The sequence below is a fragment of the Osmerus eperlanus genome, chromosome 18 (assembly GCF_963692335.1).
Source record: "Osmerus eperlanus chromosome 18, fOsmEpe2.1, whole genome shotgun sequence".
Lineage (NCBI taxonomy): Eukaryota > Metazoa > Chordata > Actinopteri > Osmeriformes > Osmeridae > Osmerus > Osmerus eperlanus.
Genome location: NC_085035.1, coordinates 1243285 through 1263284, shown reverse-complemented (window position 1 = coordinate 1263284; position 20000 = coordinate 1243285). Strand labels below are relative to the sequence as shown.

General features: G+C 48.0%; 2 protein-coding genes across 2 annotated transcripts in view; one reads left to right on the top strand and one right to left on the bottom strand.

Annotated features, from left to right (window-relative positions):
• The window catches only part of LOC134039051 (guanine nucleotide exchange factor VAV2-like), a 34823-nt gene extending 31146 nt beyond the window's left edge, over positions 1-3677 (top strand). Inside the window, exons 2-3 of the mRNA XM_062484801.1 lie at positions 2661-2777; positions 3657-3677. Of these exons, the coding sequence (XP_062340785.1) occupies positions 2661-2777; positions 3657-3677 (138 nt within the window). The remainder of the gene's footprint in view (positions 1-2660; positions 2778-3656) is intronic.
• An 11321-nt stretch (positions 3678-14998) lies between these two features.
• On the bottom strand, positions 14999-19679 carry LOC134039050 (C-type lectin domain family 4 member M-like; the record flags this gene model as incomplete). The annotated part of the gene is made up of 4 exons (XM_062484800.1): positions 14999-15448; positions 18798-18943; positions 19181-19429; positions 19592-19679. Coding segments are annotated over 4 exons (591 nt in total), but the record flags the coding sequence as incomplete, so codon positions are not given.
• Between the last annotated feature and the right edge of the window lie 321 nt (positions 19680-20000).

The window sequence follows — 20000 nt, the reverse complement described above, 5'->3', positions numbered from 1 at the left end:
GAACATGCTCTCTCTCTAGAACATGCTCTCTCTCTAGAACATGCTCTCTCACTAGAACATGCTCTCTCTCTAGAACATGCTCTCTCTCTAGAAAACGCTTTCTCACTAGAACATGCTCTCTCTCTAGAACATGCTCTCTCTCTAGAACATGCTCTCTCTCTAGAACATGCTCTCTCTCTAGAACATGCTCTCTCTCTAGAACATGCTCTCTCTCTAGAACATGCTCTCTCTCTAGAACATGCTCTCTCTCTAGAACATCTCTCTCTAGAACATGCTCTCTCACTAGAACATGCTCTCTCTCTAGAACATGCTCTCTCTCTAGAACCTGCTCTCTCTCTAGAACATGCTCTCTCACTAGAACATGCTCTCTCACTAGAACATGCTCTCTCTCTAGAACATGCTCTCTCACTAGAACATGCTCTCTCTCTAGAACATGCTCTCTCTCTAGAACATGCTCTCTCACTAGAACACGCTTTCTCACTAGAACATGCTCTCTCACTAGAACATGCTCTCTCTCTAGAACATGCTCTCTCTCTAGAACATGCTCTCTCACTAGAACATGCTCTCTCTCTAGAACATGCTCTCTCTCTAGAACATGCTCTCTCTCTAGAACATGCTCTCTCTCTAGAACATGCTCTCTCTCTAGAACATGCTCTCTCACTAGAACATGCTCTCTCTCTAGAACACCGAGCTGTGATGTGGTGCTTTTTTGGCGAAAATGTGCAGCTTACGGTAGGTAACTAGCTACTCAGTCAGAAACGTCCCAACACCATGGCGTCACAAGACGTGCACGTTCGTGACACGGCCTGTACAATCACTTCGTTCAGACAGTGAAGACCCCAGAACGATATAAGTCTAAAGTCATTTTTCGACCTGCTTAGCTAGCTACAGCTAACAAAAAATACAGCCAAAAAACCCCCAGTAAATTCAGACCCTAATTTACCCTAATAGCCTAATTTGAGCAACCTGGATTTCCGAACATAGATTTTTTTCCGATCTGACAAAACAAGCTTGGATTACAACGGCAGAGGCTGCAGAACTATGATCCTATTTTTCATTTTCAGCAGGGTGTGTGTGTGTGTGGGTTGAGCTGAAACCAGGTGTCTCTCCTCTCCTGTATAAACTGCCGTTCTTGCACGCGTCGAGTGCTTCATTTTCCTCGTCCCTGCTTCAGAACAGCGATCGCAAGAAAACGATCTGCCGCCAAGCTTCCATGAGACTGAACAGATTAGGTTTTCTGTGCTTCCCAAAGCCTCCACGACTGTCTTATTGGAGTCATTGTGATGGATTCTAACTGCTAGGGAACCTGTCGTCATGACCACCAATGCTAGCTGTATTTAATACCTCCGCATTAGATGGTAACCATGGCCTATGCTATGTCGTCCTCATATTGCTTTGTGGGTGTAAATATATATTCCTGCTTCTCATAGCTCTGGTTGACTAAGGTGTTTATTGCATGTAAATATATTCACGTTTACACTCGAATTGTGTTCTTTGTGGTCTTCTTTAACTCTCTGAGTTAGAACCAATAAAGTGTTCATTTGGCAAACACTGCATCTCAAGCAACGTAGAGGGGGTGTTTCGAACCTGCGACTTCTTGACCTGCAGTCAAACGCAGTAACCGCTAAGCTATACCGATAACTAGGCTTCTGTTTCCTTCCCCGGTGGATTTGAACCTCCCTCCTCCCCTCGCCATCTTCACCCAGGCACCAGGGACAACACTGAGCCTTCTGTGGCCCAGACAGAGCCTCAAGGCTGGGATGTTCTGAGTCACATCCCCCCCTCCTCCTCCAGACCCACGATCCCTCCTCACAGCCTGAATGCTACTGGGCACGCTCACACATACTCAGCCAGCAGGAAGCAGGAAATGGACAGGCTGTCAGTCAACACCAGGAAATGAAGTGTTGCCAAAATGATGTCACAGAGATAAGGCTTATTAGCAGGAACTGCTTTAACAATGTCCGAGAAAGAGAGTGACAGAGACACACAGAGAGTGACAGAGAGAGAGAGAGACACACAGATAGAGACACAGAGACACAGATAGAGACACAGAGAGAGAGAGACAGAGAGAGACACAGAGAGAGAGAAACACAGATAGACAGACAGACAGAGAGACTGACAAAATGACAAAATGACTAAATGACACAGAGAGAGATAGATAGAGCCACAGAGAGAGAGAGAGACAGACAGAGAGACAGAGAGAGAGACACAGACAGAGACACATACAGAGAGAGAGAGAGACACAGAGAGAGACACAGACAGAGACAGGGTTCAGGTTACTTGCCCTGCGCTCTCCTTCATCAAGCTGCACCACATGCTCATGAGAGAGTCCAGGCTGGCTGTTATTCACCCCTTCTGCTGTTGTTGTTTACCACAGCTCATCCAGCACGTTCTGTCACTGATGTTAACTGTCTTGTTTTTCTCTTTCTCTCCCTCTCTCTCTTTCCCTCTCTCTCTTTCCCTCTCTCTCTTTCCCTCTCTCTCTTTCCCTCTCTCTCTCTCTCTCTCTCTCTCTCTCTCTCTCTCTCTCTCTCTCTCTCTCTCTCTCTCTCTCTCTCTCTCTCTCTCTCTCTCTCTCTCTCTGTCTCTGTCTCTGTCTCTGTCTCTGTCTCTGTCTCTGTCTCTGTCTCTCTCTCTCTCTCTCTCTGTCTCTCTCCCAGTTCCTGTGTCTGAAGAACATTCGGACCTTCCTCAAGGTGTGCCACGACAAGTTCGGCCTGCGCAACAGCGACCTGTTCGACCCCTTTGACCTCTTCGACGTCAGGGACTTCGGCAAGGTGAGGGGGCTGGGGCGGGGGTTACCGTGATGACCTGAAGCTTGCTAGCTTTCAGCTGATGGGATGGCCAGAAGGCTGGTCTGCTCCCTTGGGGAGGTGTGTGTGTGTGTGTGTGCGTGCGTGCGTGCGTGCGCGCGTGCGTGTGGTTTCCGGTTTCTTTCACCCAAAAATCAATGTTCCCATATGTGCAGCAGGAATGCTTCCACACTAATGCCATTAGTGTGTGTGTGTGAGCCCAACTCCCAGTCCAGTTGGCTGAAGAGCGTGTGGTGAAACAGCCAGGGTTCAGTGGTTTGACCTGATGTGTGTGTGGCTGAATGTTCATATGGCTGTGATCACACCTGGAGGTCAGGAGACTAACTCTCTCATGGGATTACTGGAGGCTGGGGGAGGGGAGGGAGGTAGAGGGGAGGCTGGGTGAGGCTGGGTGAGGGGGTGGTAGTGGGGAGGGGTGTGTGTGGTATTCATTCACGGCTGGTGTAATCTGCCCATGACTCCATCTGACGCAACCTTAAACGATCTATTCTCTGTACGTGCCCCCAGCGCCCTCCAGGTGTTGGAGCGTGTGTGTGTGTTTGTGATGCGGGAGAAAGAGATCTGGGGCACATTAAACTGGATTCTTTCTTTCTAATCCCTCTGTGTTCTCTGGCTGTGGTTTGTCCTTGCCCAGAGAGACAGAGACGCCCAACGCCCAGATGTGTGTGTGTGTGTGTGTGTGTGTGTGGGTGGGTTGTGTGTCTTGCACGGCAACAAGTGACATCATGTTTTCCGTGAATATAAGTGATATTTTGTTTTTGTATTGGGACTGCGAGTGTGTGTATGTTAGTGTCTGTGTGTGTACATGTGTGTGTACATGTGTGTGTGTGGGTTTCCTTTCAGGGGGCTGTTGATATGACATGATGTTGGCTCTATCGAAGATACAGGGGCATAACTGTAATGTCAGCATTGCTGTTCCAATCACTCACACAGAGGTGAAAGTCTGTTGACCTATTAACACACGAAAGTTTTCATATCAGGTCTGGAAGGTTATGACAGAGAGGAGGGAGAGAGGGGAGGGGAGAGAGAGAGACAGAGAGAGGGAAAGAGGGAAAGAGGGAGAGAGGGAGAGAGAGAGAGAGAGACAGAGGTAAAGAGGGAGGGGAGGGAGAGATAGAGGGAGAGATGGAGAGAGGGTGAGAGGGAGACGGAGGGAGAGAGGGAGGGAGAGAGGGAGAGGGAGACAGAGGGAGGGAGAGAGGGAGGGAGAGAGGGAGAGTGTGACAGCACAAAAGGTGTGTATCCCAGCTTGGCGTATTGTAGATAAACCACAGGACGGTGTGGGAGAGTCAATGAACAATATAAAAATCGTCTCCAGTCAGGATCAATCACCCAGACCCTCCTCATGTCCAGCTGCATCTGCATGATCCTGCTTGTCCTCATATTGATTCTCCATTAAGGCCAAGCATCACATTATAATGTGATGCTTGTCGAAACCAGTAGATCTCGTCAGGTGCGGCGTACATTTAAATGGAGTGTGTGTGTGTGTGTGTGTGTGTCTGCATGTTTGTGCGTGCCATAAACAATATATTAGAGTATATTTGTCTCCTGTGGAAGGGTGGAGGGTTTTAAATGCATGGCTGGGTGAGGCTCACCGTCACCCCTCCGAGGATCAGACTTCCTGTCTGGGTCTCTACATTAGCCTGCTCAGGCAGGCACACCGCCGTGCTAAGAGCCTCATGCATTTTGGAGCGTGTTATAAAAGAGACAAAAGGGGGTGAAAGAGGGGATGAGAGGACTGGGGGGGGGCAGGAGAGGAGAGAAGATGAGAAGCAGGCAGAGAGAGGGAGAGGGAGAGGGTTTAAAGCAGATGCATCCATCAACATTAATCAGTCTGTCTCTCCTCATGCCTCCACACTGGGACCAGGGAACAGGGTCACAGCCCTACCATACCCCTCTAATGATGCCCTCTCTGGGACCAGGGAACAGGGTCACAGCCTACCATACCCCTCTAATGATGCCCTCTCTGGGACCAGGGAACAGGGTCACAGCCCTACCATACCCCTCTAATGATGCCCTCTCTGGGACCAGGGAACAGGGTCACAGCCCTACCATACCCCTCGAATGATGCCTCTCTGGGGTCAGGGAACAGGGTCACAGCCCTACCATACCCCTCTAATGATGCCCTCTCTGGGACCAGGGAACAGGGTCACAGCCCTACATACCCCTCTAATGATGCCCTCTCTGGGACCAGGGAACAGGGTCACAGCCCTACCATACCCCTCTAATGATGCCCTCTCTGGGACCAGGGAACAGGGTCACAGCCCTACCATACCCCTCTAATGATGCCCTCTCTGGGACCAGGGAACAGGGTCACAGCCCTACCATACCCCTCGAATGATACCCTCTCTGGGGTCAGGGAACAGGGTCACAGCCCTACCATACCCCTCTAATGATGCCCTCTCTGGGGTCACGGAACAGGGTCACAGCCCTACCATACCCCTCTAATGATGCCCTCTCTGGGACCAGGGAACAGGGTCACAGCCCTACCATACCCCTCTAATGATGCCCTCTCTGGGGTCACGGAACAGGGTCACAGCCCTACCATACCCCTCGAATGATGCCCTCTCTGGGGTCAGGGAACAGGGTCACAGCCCTACCATACCCCTCTAATGATGCCCTCTCTGGGACCAGGGAACAGGGTCACAGCCCTACCATACCCCTCTAATGATGCCCTCTCTAGGGTCAGGGAACAGGGTCACAGCCCTACCATACCCCTCTAATGATGCCCTCTCTGGGACCAGGGAACAGGGTCACAGCCCTACCATACCCCTCTAATGATGCCCTCTCTGGGACCAGGGAACAGGGTCACAGCCCTACCATACCCCTCTAATGATGCCCTCTCTGGGGTCAGGGAACAGGGTCACAGCCCTACCATACCCCTCTAATGATGCCCTCTCTGGGACCAGGGAACAGGGTCACAGCCCTACCATACCCCTCTAATGATGCCCTCTCTGGGACCAGGAACAGGGTCACAGCCCTACCATACCCCTCTAATGATGCCCTCTCTGGGACCAGGGAACAGGGTCACAGCCCTACCATACCCCTCTAGTGATGCCCTCTCTGGACCAGGGAACAGGGTCACAGCCCTACCATACCCCTCTAATGATGCCCTCTCTGGGACCAGGGAACAGGGTCACAGCCCTACCATACCCCTCTAATGATGCCCTCTCTGGGACCAGGGAACAGGGTCACAGCCCTACCATACCCCTCTAATGATGCCCTCTCTGGGAACAGGGTCACAGCCCTACATACCCCTCTAATGATGCCCTCTCTGGGACCAGGGAACAGGGTCACAGCCTTACCATACCCCTCTAATGATGCCCTCTCTGGGACCAGGGAACAGGGTCACAGCCCTACCATACCCCTCTAATGATGCCCTCTCTGGGGTCAGGGGGAGGGGGTAAGTAATTGCCCCCTCAGACCCCTCCCCCCCCATGCCCCTGTAAAAGCCCCCAGGTTCTCCTGGGCCTCAGGAACAGATGGATCCTCTCACCCCCCCTCTCGCTTTCTCTACTTCATCCTCCATCCTATCCTGTTCCACTTTCTCTCCAGGCACCAGTTTTCTCCACCAATCAGCTCCTTCTCTTCTCCCCGCCTTCCTCATCGCCCTCCATCACACACACACACACACACACACACACACACACACACACACACACACACACACAGGCAACCTATCACCCCCCCCACACCCCGAAACTCCCCAACTAGAACCCTCTCATTGCACACATATGGAACCCCCCTCTCCCTTCTTCCCCCCCAACATTAGATATTCATGATGACATCGTTAGGGATGAACACAGCTAACAGCCACACCCCAGAGAGCGTTTCTGCTTAAACGCCTCCCTCCCTTTCTCTCCCTCCCTCCCTTTCTCCCTCTCCCTCTCCCCTCTCCCTCTCCCTCTCTCTCTCTCTCTCTCTCTCTCTCTCTCTCTCTCTCTCTCTCTCTCTCTCTCTCTCTCTCTCTCTCTCTCTCTCTCTCTCTCTCTCTCTCTCTCTCTCTCTCTCTCTCTCTCTCTCTCTCTCTCTCTCTCTCTCCCTCTCCCCTCTCCCTCTCCCTCTCTCTCTCTCTCTCTCCTAACCCAACAGGACTGATCTCCTGCCTCCATAATTAACCTCCAAACCGACGCTCCCGTCATCCCAACCAACACAGCAATCAGACACCGCCGTCGTGATTGGAGCCATTACGGAGCACCTGCACGCCATCCATCACACTTCCTGTCTGACTGAAGGAAGTTAGCTTGACATCTTTATGCACTGTTAAGATGTGGGGGAAAATAAACGTATTGTTCCTTTCAAGCGCAGACAGACCGGCTGTCTGCTTCTTGTCTCACCAGAAGTGCCTTTTGATTTGAAACTGACTAGATTCACAAGTAGCGGTTAGCACAGATTGGATTGCGTTGACTAGACTGTTGCTGCATCACAATGTGTTGCAAAAGAACCAAGGTCTTTGTGATCCTGTCTGGATGTGAAAGAGCAGACACTTACCACAGGTGACAACAAAAGAGTCTTTTAACTGCCTGACTGTTTGGGAGGTAATGAGAGGGGCTGGTCTTATTAGTAATAGGATGGCTGTGCTGGAACAGGGGAGAGGTGGAAGGAGAGGAGAGGATGAGAGGAAAAGGAGAGGGGATGAGTTTAGGAGAATAGTCTGTTGTGTTTATTTGGCCTCTGGTTGTCATACTAGCTCCACACACGTGTGTGCGTGCGTGCGTTCTCTGTGAGCTCTTTTTCTTTAGTATTCATCCTCCAGCTCCACCGATTCAATTTGACAAACCTCCCTGTTTCAGCTGTTATTACTCTCCTCCTTGATCCTCTCACTCACTCATCCATCCTCCCTCTCATCTCTCCCCTCACCCCTCCCTCTCATCTCCCCCCTCCCTCTCATCTCTCCCCCCACCCCTCCCTCCAAGGTTGTGTGAGTGTGTTCTGATAAGACTTACCCACCAGCTGGACCCATTGTGTGGAGATGGTGTGATTACAATGCGTGTGTGTGTAGATGATGTGTATATGGTGTGTGTGTGTGAGAAGATTGTGTGTGTGTGCTGTAGCTGGACTGCTCTCTCTCTCTCCGTGGCCCGCCAGCCTCAGAACTGAACTCTGCTCTCCTCATTTCCTCCTCCTGCCTGACGGCTCGAAATAGCCCTGAGAACCCCGCCCTCGGCTGCAGAGAACACCAGCATGCCTGCCTCTCTCTCTGCCTCTCTCTCTGCCTCTCTCTCTGCCTCTCTCTCTGCCTCTCTCTGCATGCCTCTCTGCCTCTCTCTTTACCTCTCTCTCTGTGCCTGCCTCTCTCTCTGTCTGCCTCTGTCTGTGCCTGCCTCTCTACCTCTCTCTCTGCCTGCCTCTCTGCCTCTCTCTTTACCTCTCTCTTTGCCTGCCTCTCTACCTCTCTCTCTTTCTGCCTCTCTCTCTGCCTGCCTCTCTGCTTGCCTCTTTCTTGACTCTTTGCCCGCATCTCAGCCGGTCCCTGTCCCAACATCAGTGAGGATGTGTTGCAGCAGTGTTTGATGTTCCCTAGTCAGACCAGTGTTTCCTTTCTCCTCAGAGCAGAAACTGTGTTGTGTCTCTTTAAGGAGACGATCCCAGTCCTGCGAGTCTTCCTGCTCGCAGGGGCCTTCTCTTTCTACAGTACGATGCGCACCAACAAGCATGTCAGAAAAATGTCTATCGATTGGAGCTGTATCCCTCAGTGCGTGTGTGTGTGTGTGTGTGTGTGTGTGTGTGTGTGAAGATAGTCATTAGGGGAGGCGTGCGGGTCAAGGGGGGGGGGGGGGGGGAGGGGGTCAGGTGCTGGGTCAACCAGTCCACTTCAGTTAGGAGACCTCCTCGTCATCTTTAGTCTGGCAGAGGCAGGGGGAGAGGCAGGGACACTCTCAGAGGAAGCTCTTTAAACTCCCCAGTCTGGTTGGGGTCGCTGTAGGATCCTGGGATGATGAGAAGCACTGAGACAACTGTTCCTCCCATGAGCTGTTTCTCTCCTCCTTCGTTCTTCCATCCCTCCATCTCTCCCTCCATCCCTCCCATCTTCAGAAAATGTGTACAGGCAAATGCGTCTATCGATTGAGAAAAAACTTTTTGGAAAAAGCTTCAAAAGGTTGAAAAAATATTTAAGAAAAAAAAAAAAAAATCCAAACACCCCACATGGTGATCCACTACCCCCCCCCCCCCTCCCCCCCCCCCCCCCTGTGCCTGTCCATCAGTACCCCACCCCCTGCATGTTTTTACATAAAGCTGCCAAGACACAATCAATAATTCATCCCAAACGCCCCAATCCTGATGATAATTCTCCTGCCATGAATTATAAATAGGGAGTCTCCCTCCCTCCATCTACCCCCCCCCCTCCCCCTCCTACAGCCTCATTAGTCCTCCAGTCGTTACCACCATACCCACGGAAACAGGTGGTTGCCGAGCGATGGGATACGGGCGGCAGTGCTTGTGTGGTAGAGGGATGTCTCCTGGGGTGTGATTCAGAGTGGGCTGGAGGGCCAGGAAACTGAGATTACAGGTTCTAAATGTGTTCCATTCAGCTCAGGTGATGTAGCTGGCGGGGGTGAGGGTGGGTCTGGTTCGTACGATGAGAAAGATGGATGTGTGGCAGTTGTCAGGCTGCAGATATCTCCGCTTCTCGTCTGGTTACGTTATGAAGCGTGCGTGTTGTTGCTGCTGTGCCGATCCACCTGTGGGCCTCAGCTGGGGAGGCTTCAGCAGAGGTAGCAACAGTCCTATCAGCTGAGAGTAGCTTTCTACAGAAGGTCTCTCTCTCTCTTTCTTTCTATTTGTATTTTAACCTCTCTTTTTTTATCTCACTCATTCTCTTTCTTTTTATAGTTCTCTTTTGCTCTCTCTCTCTCCCTCCACTCTCTCCCTCCACTCACTCTCTCCCCCTCTCTCTCCCCCCCCTCTCTCTCTCCCTCCCCCCTCTCTCTCCCCCCTCTCTCTCTCTCCCTCCACTCTCTCTCACTCCCCCCTCTCTCTCCCCCCTATCTCTCTCTCCCTCCACTCTCTCTCACTCCCCCTCTCTCTCTCCCCTCTCTCTCTTTCTCCTCCCTGTTCTGATTCTGACAATTATTCGATAACCGCAGTCATTCCGCTCCTCCAGGAGATGAACACTGTATAAACGCTTTATGGAGGCCTGTGAGCTCTACGCAGTCATATTTCCTATTGTGGAAATAATTGCCTTCCTTTGTTTTGTAGCGCTGAATGTTCCTAGCGTTAGCTGCTAGCGCACAATGGAGCTCATCTGTGTCTGCCTGTCATTGCCGAGCTCTTTGAGGATTCTTGTACACACACACACACACACACACCGTGCTGTCCACAGGCTGCATAGGTGTGTTCAGAGCGGTCTGTGTCCTGGGGCTTGCGGTTGGCTGGCTGGAGGAGGATGGTGCGTCGCCGTGGTTGCGGAGCGCAGCAGGAGTAAAGAGGGGGGCATCGGGGAGGCCGGCCCCCACAGGGAGAGGAGTTTGTGAATTCCACACTGGCAGCGTGAGCCCTCATTATTTTTCCCTCCCTCCCCCCTCAGAGGCCCAGGAGATGAGCTGTGATGTACAGATGCATCCTCTCAGGAATCAGACTCATGAAAAAGAGAAAATCACAGAACAGGGGAGCCTGTCCTCTTTCATTTCTCCCTCACTCTCTCTCTCTCCCCCTCTCCTCTCCCTCACTCTCCAGGACAGACAGTCGCCCCAGTCAGACAGGTCGTCCACCTGCTCAACTACAGAGACAATCATTACCCAGTTACCCCGGTAACACTCCTTACCCAATGGCGTTAGGATGTCAGGAGACAGCATAGGATCCCGCCATCGGCTCTCTGGGCTGTGATTGACAGGGCTGTCAGCCAGTCAGACAGGGTGCTTGTGTGGTCCAGAGAGGTGATTGGCCAGACGGTTGAAGAGGTCAGGAATGTTCTAGTCATGTTCTAGTCAGTAAGTTGTGTAGACTCAGAATACTGTACACAGCTTTGGGAACAACCCGTTGGACTGTTTTAATCCTCAAATCCCCAGGAAACCTAAATCCTTCAACCAAACCGCAGCTGCACTGTGCAGGAGAGAGTAATCTGGAGAGGACTGTATTGATAGCATTACACGACTGTAGACTTTCCTGAGTCTACAGACTCAGAAACGCTCGAATATAGCCAGTAAAAATCGTAACTATGTACGCCGTCACCCAAGATACCAACCAATAAGATCCCAGTGATGTGTGACCAGAAGAGGAATAGTAATTTCAGTATCGGAACATTGACAGTTTTCTTCTATGGCCGCCATTAAATCCATCATTAACTTTCTACGGTCCAGTTAATCAAAAGTCACCACAGAGTCCTCTTGACATGGTCCAGGCTACACACACACACACACACACACACACACACACACACACACACACACACACACACATTCACACACACACCATCAAAGGGAATTAAAAAGTGAATTAGTGCGAGTGCATGACACAGTCGCCTATTACCCATGACATGTATTATACACAGTGCAGAAGTGATACCACACGCCTGACCGTGATTCGCAGAAACGGGCCGCTAATGTCAGCCGTTAGTATTAGCTGTTAGCATTAGCTGTTAACATCTCTCCCAGCTCTCTCTCTCCTCCCCCCTCGCTCCCTCCCTCTCTTCCCCCTCTCTGCAGAGGTCCCCAGGTAGGTGGTAGTTCTGAGTTTGTTTTCATCCGCTCTGCACCGACATCTTGACCTGTAGGGGCGCTCTCCCTGCTCCTGTTCAAGCCTCTTTTCACAGTTGCGCAAGGCTGGAACACTTAGCGCCAGCCTGACAGTACATAACCAGCCCAGAGGCTTATAACCATTCTAAATCCACTCCTAAATCCTATTTTCGAAACATATCATGGTTGAGCTTATTGAAGCTATTCTCAGCCAGGTGTGGGATACCGTTCTGTTAACCTTTCATACGAGAGGAATCGGATGTGTGTCTTTAGCGGTTGTCTCGTTACCGGCTGGCTGCGCCCTCATGCTGCGTCCTTCTTTCCTTCTCGCAGTCAGCCTTATGGAGATCCAGAGGGAAGATTGACAAAGTGTCTGCGCTGGGCTCAGTGAGACTGGCGAGGTTGGCAGGTAGAGGGAGATTAGTTTGATGCCGGATCTACCCCTGGCAGAGGAGAGGGGAGGCCGAATAAGAGACAGAGAGAGCTAGACAGCAGGTTGGCTAGTTTGCTGGTTAGCTGGTTCTCTAATTGGCTGGTTGGTTAGTTGGCTAGTTAGCTAGATGGATAGCTGGTGGGTGGTTAGCTGGTTAGCTGGTTCTCTAATTAGCTGGTTGGTTAATTGGCTAGTTAGCTAGATGGATAGTTGGTGGGTGGTTAGCTGGTTCTCTAATTAGCTGGTTGGTTAATTGGCTAGTTAGCTAGATGGATAGTTGGTGGGTGGTTAGCTGGTTCTCTAATTAGCTGGTTGGTTAGTTGGCTAGTTAGCTAGATGGATAGTTGGTGGGTGGTTAGCTGGTTAGCTGGTTCTCTAATTAGCTGGTTGGTTAGTTGGCTAGTTAGCTAGATGGATAGCTGGTGGGTGGTTAGCTGGTTAGCTGTGCAGCTACTTAGCTGGTTGGCACTCTGAGGTCTCCACTAAAGCATGTTTTCCCTCAACCCAGAACAGCCAGTCTTTTGTGTCGCTGCTGTGCTGTCAGAACAGATGTGTGTAGCCGTCGCTCTGGACGGGACACACTGCTACACAGTGAGACTCAGTTTCCCCTCCTCTCTCTCTCTCTCTCTCTCTCTCTCTCTCTCTCTCTCTCTCTCTCTCTCTCTCTCTCTCTCTCAGGGAGACTGCTGTCAGAGCACACAGACTACTAGTGTTTCTGTCACGAGAGGAAACACAACGCCAGACAATACCTCCGGATAGCCCTATGGCACTGAAACGCAGGCAGACACACACACACACACACACATGTTGTGTGTGTACATATATATGTGCCCGTGTGTGGCTCCATATATACATATATGCGTGTGTGTGTGTGTGTAAACAAACACATACAGTATATGTGTGTGGTCCTTAGAGACCTCCTAAACAAACACACAAAGCGCATTCAGAGGAAAATATAAAATGTCCAGCAGCCCTACATGACACAGCATTAAGAAACGCCCCTGGAGGGAGGCCCCGAGCGAGGCCTTTGCTGCGCTCCCATTGGCTCAGAGCACCACTGTCTGCTTCAGTGTCCAGCTGGCATGTTGATTCATGGCTCTCCTAAGTAGCTGTTCAAACAAGGCCCAGTTTTATGTCTTTCAGACGTTTTTTTTCGCTGCAGTGGAAGAGCTAGGGACTTGTGTGGGATTCAGAATAGCGTCTGAAAGTATTTGCTGCTGTTGTGGGTTGGGTTCCCAGGGAGGGATGAGGAGTTGAAGGCCGAAGCTCTCTTGGAGCGTGGAGAGTTTCTTCCTCGCTCGGACGAGCTCAGCGCTGATCTCTCCTCGGCGCCTGGGCCGCACAAGATGCCGGCAGAACCGGCACTGCACACACACACGTACACACACACACACACACAGATACGCACCATGACTCACAAACCCCACACACACACATCTTCCTGGTGTGCGCTGCGTGTCTGGTAGAGACGTCCTCTCCTCTCTGCCTCACGCTTCTCGGCAGAGAGTCCAGAGGAGGCGCCCAGCCCCTCAGAGCCGGGAGGGTGGAGGGGAGATCCTGGATGACTCAGCCCCAGGGGCAGGTGGGGGGATCTGGGCCTCCACTCTCCTGCTCGCCTCAGGCTCCAGGTGGAGGGCTGGAGGCACTGATGATGATGATGATGATGATGATGATGATGATGATGATATTGATGATGATGATGATGATGATGATGATGATGATGATGATGATGATGATGATGATGATGATGATATTGATTAAAAAATATACATATAATGATAATGCACAGACACACACCCACACTTGCTTTGATACTTGCTTTTCTCTCTCTCCCTCTCTGTGTTGCCTCTCGCCCTCTACCTCTCTTTCTCATTTGCTCTCTCTCTTTCTCTCTCTCTCTCTCACACACACACACTTTTTAATCATACAAACTTACTAATACATGTTATATGGAGCCATATTTATCATATGTTCACAACAACTACCTAACACCAATAATATACCTATTGCATCAATTGTTATTTTATTTCTCATTTTATGAGAACAACTGACTCCACTGGCATACAGTGTCTGTCTGAATTCCCCAGACTCACAGAAGGCCAGACGGAGGGAGATGTTGAGAGTGGCTTGTAGGACACACAGCAGCCCAAAGCTCACGATGACCCACCTGTAGGACCCAGTCTCTGAGGGGGGGGGGGGTAACATGCATGTTCTATCATACATGACTTTGAGGTCTTCTCTTCAGCCTGGTCTGGGGTCTTTAGGAGCCAAGATTATTTATAGGAGGAAGGATTTCTCTTATGTTGTGGTCAGCGGTGTCCTGTCTGGTAAGGACGTCATGGTAACAACGTCATGGTAACGACACACTATGAAGCATTTGGAGATGATCAGGTAATAAGTAGAGACAAGTTGGAAGATGACAATCACTTTTTATTTGTTTACTAAATGTGAAACATGCAATTAGTCTTATTCAGAGTTTGTAAAGATTGATTGATTTTACTTTAATAGAAACACTACATTTATTAGAGGTAAGCAGATTAAACATTAAAATAACCAAGCTGGTAACCACCAAGTTGGTAGATCCCACTGTAGAGTAACAAGACTGCTGGGAAAGAACACTCTTCTTTATTTCTGATCATTTGATCATTATAACCAAATATTTGTAAATTACATTTTTGAAAACGACTAGTTAAACATCAGAGACATATAGCATTTGACAGTGAAAGTACAAGTGGATAAACAGATCTGTTTACAATGTCCTGAGAGCTGAAGTTTCCTGCAAAGTAGATTATAAAATGTCTCGTATCTAAGTATTGGTCAGAAAGCAGAGGGATGAACACAGACGAGTCTCCAACTCATAGATATGAAACCCCACAGTAGATCTGCACTGTCAGATCCCTCTCTCACAGACCCAGTAGATATGAAACCCCACAGTAGATCTGCACTGTCAGATCCCTCTCTCACAGACCCAGTATATGTTCTGATGACATGGGGCATCGTTCCATGTCAGCGGAGGAGCGGCATATTGGTACGCGCCATATATCTGACCATAGTTCGCATAATGATCTGAATGGTAATCATCAGGCATACCAGGTCTCCAGAACCTACAGGGTTAAACATCAACACACCCAGACAGTCACACACTGAGGTCCACTTCTGGGTCATACAGTATGAAAAGTCCTCCTGAACATGTTGAGTTAGATCTGTATATAAATACTAGATATGATTGGCATTGGTTAACTTATTAGGCAATTGGTTCTTATTAGCCTATTGGTTCTAACGTACCATGCAAACTCATTCACAAAAAACGGAACAATCTTAAAGCATTGAAGTTAGAAAAGTTTTGTTTACATTTAGTCATTCAGCAGATGCTCTTATCCATTTGTTATGAGTCTAGAGACTACAGAAAGAGATGTTTCTTACTTTGGTGAATTCAGTGGTGTTCCATCCACCCAGATCCAGGTCCCTTCTGTTACTGTGTCGGTCAGACCGATCCACACTGTCTTTTTGAGGTTATTAAGGAATACCTGACATGGAGAAGGGTTCAGAGCAGTTTTATTACCCAGATTAAATTTCACCTTATCCTGTACATTTCTGGTATGACATTTTCTCTCTCTCTCTCTCTCTCTCTCTCTCTCTCTCTCTCTCTCTCTCTCTCTCTCTCTCTCTCTCTCTCTCTCTCTCTCTCTCTCTCTCTCTCTCTCTCTCTCTCTCTCTCTCTCTCTCTCTCTCTCTCTCTCTCTCTCTCTCTCTCTCTCTCTCTCTCTCTCTCTCTCTCTCTCTCTCTCTCTCTCTCTCTCTCTCTCTCTCTCTCTTCTCTCTCTCTCTCTCTCTCTCTCTCTCTCTCTCACCTCTCACCTGTTCCTCTAGGCTGTTTATGATCACCAGGTCTGCTCCTCTCCCTCTACAGTCCTGTCTGCTGTCATTCCAGTTCTTCTTCTCAGTAGAGACGTAGTAACAGCTACAACCAAACTTCAGCCAGCCATCAGGACAGGAAGTGTCCTCTGAAAACACAACAGAGAACATGTTTCCTATTGGCTTATTTCAGACCTAGTAACAGAACAGCTGCAGCCAAACCTCCAACATCCATTGTTACTCTCTGCAACACTGAACAGATGATTAGCTGTAAATGCCAAACTTCCTCAAGTCTTCACACAAAATATCTCAGTTCAAACTCCATATTTATAGACATATTTTCAAAAAGTATACAACTAATACCAACATATTAAAACAGTCCTTCAACTCACCACATAGTCTCCTCTTAATGTCATCTCTCTCTCTGGTCAGGAAAGTGTTACTGGTCTGTAACTGGTCTCTCTCTCTGGTCAGGATGGTGTTACTGGTCTGTAACTGGTCTCTCTCTCTGGTCAGGATGGTGTTACTGGTCTGTAACTGGTCTCTCTCTCTGGTCAGGATGGTGTTACTGGTCTGTAGCTGGTCTCTCTCTCTGGTCAGGATGGTGTTACTGGTCTGTAGCTGGTCTCTCTGTCTGGTCAGGATGGTGTTACTGGTATCTAACTGATTGTTGGCTGTAAAATATAAATGAGGGTAACTTTTGCAAAGCAGAAGATGTGGTTGAAACATTCTACAAGACAGTACAACTTCCCCTGTCATTTAAGAAACATGAAGTGGGTGTTTATTTTTAGTGTTGTATAACACAGAAAGTCAAACGAGGATGTTACCTGTTTTTACTAGATAATTTGCACAGTTGTAGCAATCGGAACCTTTACCTCAGGAGAGGCTTGTCGGTATGCAAGTTAAACAAGGGCTCACTAGCTGAACTGATAACAGTGATATTGCTGTTTTGACATTAATAATGTACACATTTTTAAAAAGTTATCTTAAAAGAATAACTTCTCCTAAATGATGCTGCCGTGTTGATGGTAATGTTTGCAATTCCCCAGTCTCACAGAAAGCCAGACGGAGGGAGATGTTGAGAGTGGCTTGTAGGACACACAGCAGCCCAAAGCTCACGATGACCCACCTGTAGGACCCAGTCTCTGAGGGACACACACATGCAGCATTAATACAAGCATACATTATAATCATATAAATACTTATAAATGTTTGAAAGTACTGCACCTGCTGACTTGAGGGTAAAGTAACATACAGGTTCTATCATACCTGACCATACACACACGTACACATACACACAGACACACAAACAGCTTAAATTCATACACTATAAACACAATACTTAAAAATATTTGAAAGTAGTGCACCTGCTGACTTGAGGGTGAAGTTACATTCAGGGTCTGTCCTACCTGACTTTGGGGTCTTCTCTTCAGCCTGGTCTGGGGTCTTTGTCTGAACATCCATGGTTGGATCTTCATCAATGTTTAAATCCTCCATCTCCATCTCTCTATGACCTCTATACACAGCCATCCCTACCAACTCTGTTCTTCCTGGTTCTGGTTAGAATATAAACATGTCAACCACATACAGGATGTCACTATGTGTCACTGTGTTTTCTCACGACTTTGTTCTTCCCTGGACTGTCAGCAGTTTAGCCACTAACGGCAACCACTCAGCATAACAACCGTAACTAGGAAGTCAGTCAGGCCACGCTAGGTTGTCTGGTCTGAGGTCTGTGTGTTAACCCTTGTTCTGCCTTCGGGTCACAATGACCCAAAGGTTCACAACGACCCATCGTTGTACAAAAACAAATAAAAAGCATTTTCTTTTATTATTTGCGCTGTGGGGGTGTGAGACAGCCCGACGGTTACAAGAAAATGCTTCACTTAATTTGTATATGAGGTAAAGTTTTTGCAGTCACAATGACTGGAGGGTCACAACGACCCAAAGATAAGACAAGGGTTAACGTACTACACATCCATCTCCTGACCTCTGAACACAGCCACCCTTACCAACTCTGTTCTTACTGGTTCTGTGTAGAATATAAACATGTCAGCCACATACAGGATGTCACAATGTGACTCCTCCTCTTTCTTGCTGCATATGTTCTTCTTTCACTGTTCTTCCTCATCCGGTCTTTTCTTAACCATCAGCATAGCAACAGTAACTAGGAAGTCAGTCAGGCCAAGTCAAAAACTCTTTGAAAGCTTTTAATTATTCATGTAATTACTTAAATGATAAAAATACAATCATTTACAAACATTTATGAATTAATTAAATACAAAATGGTGTTTAGCAACAAAACATGACTTTTTTTCTTGAATAATAAAATAGTGAAGCATTTTAGCAGAAGTTTTTATTCAAAGTGACATCCAGAGAACATCCATATTAGAACCTGCAGTTAAATGTGCTAACAACTCAGCTAAACCTATCCTTGTTCATAAACATGCAGTTATGATATTAAGACCAAAATAACCAGGAGTTTTTAAAGACATTTTTAAGAAGCAAAAGTAGGTTCTAAAATCTTTCAAGCTGACAGTTTGACATTAGATCACTTTCTCACAGATCCATTGCTTTTGATAACTACATGCATTGTCATTACATGATACTTGTGTGCTGAGGAGCTCAACACAGTCTTCTTCACCTGGGTTGTTATCATTGTTAGGTTCCCCACGGTCCCAAATCCTGTAGATATCAGATAACAATACAGACCAATATTCAGACATCTTGATCCACCATGGCACATTTTTAGGAGCTTGTATTATTTATATGAAAACATTTTCCTCTTACGATGTTGTCAGTGGTGTTCCATCCACCCAGATAAAAGTTCCTTCTCTCTCTCTGTCAGTCAGACCAATCCACCCTCTATAGATCTTGGTTGAGAGAAAGTCCTGGAAATCAGCAGAGTTCAGATGTTGAAGATATTGCACAGGAATTTTATGACTTGGGTCTTGCATGCACGTTGACCTATATGTTTGCAGTTCTTTACTTTCCATATTACTCTCTCTCTCCATCTCTCACCTGTTCCTCTCGGCTGTTTATGATCACCAGGTCTGCTCCTCTCTCTCTACAGTCCTGTCTGCTGTCAGTCCAGTTCTTCCTCTCAGTAGAGACGTAGTAACAGCTACAACCAAACTTCAGCCAGCCAGCAGGACAGGAAGTGACCTCTGAAAACACAACAGAGAACATGTTTCCTATTGGCTTATTTCAGACCTAGTAACAGAACAGCTGCAGCCAAACCGCCAACATCCATTGTTACTCTCTGCAACACTGAACAGACGATTAGTTGCAAATGCCAAACTTCCTCAAGTCTTTACACAAAATATCTCAGTTCAAACTCCATATTTATAGACATATTTTCAAAAAGTATACAACCAACATATTAAAACAGTCCTTCAACTCACCACATAGCCTCCTCTTAAGGTCATCTCTCTCTCTGGTCAGGATGGTGTTACTGGTCTGTAACTGGTCTCTCTCTCTGGCCAGGATGGTGTTACTGGTCTGTAACTGGTCTCTCTCTCTGGTCAGGATGGTGTTACTGGTCTGTAACTGGTCTCTCTCTCTGGCCAGGATGGTGTTACTGGTCTGTAGCTGGTCTCTCTCTCTGGCCAGGATGGTATAACTGGTCTGTAGCTGGTCTCTCTCCACAGCATCTGTTCAAGAGAGAAAACCTTAACTTTACCCACAACATTTTACCTTGATAAACAAACTTCTCCAAGGTATTATTTTTGAATATGAAAATCATATGAAAGACATTGTACACCAGAGATGACATCTGATAACAGAGATTGTGTCATGATGTTAGAGAGACTCACAGAAGACTCCCAGTGCTGTGATCCCAGCCAGCAGGAGAACACACAGCAGCCCCAGACACACTGCAGCTTTATAGCGACTCCTCTCTGAAACCGTAGACGCACACAGTCAAGAAGTTTGTGTTTGTGTGACTGTACATTTACACACACACACACACACACACACACACACACACACATGCACACACACACATGCACACACACACACATGCACACACAAATGTTTTATGTTTGAGTACAGTTTCTGTTAAATTGCTGCCTAACATTTAGTGACAATAAATTGTGTTTTCAAATGATAGTGTTTAAACCCCCCCCCCAAAAAATAAAAAAATAAACATTAATAAACATTGTCAATTATTTACAACAATAGAGTTGTTTACACATGGCACCTGTTTATTCACTTTTATAGTGG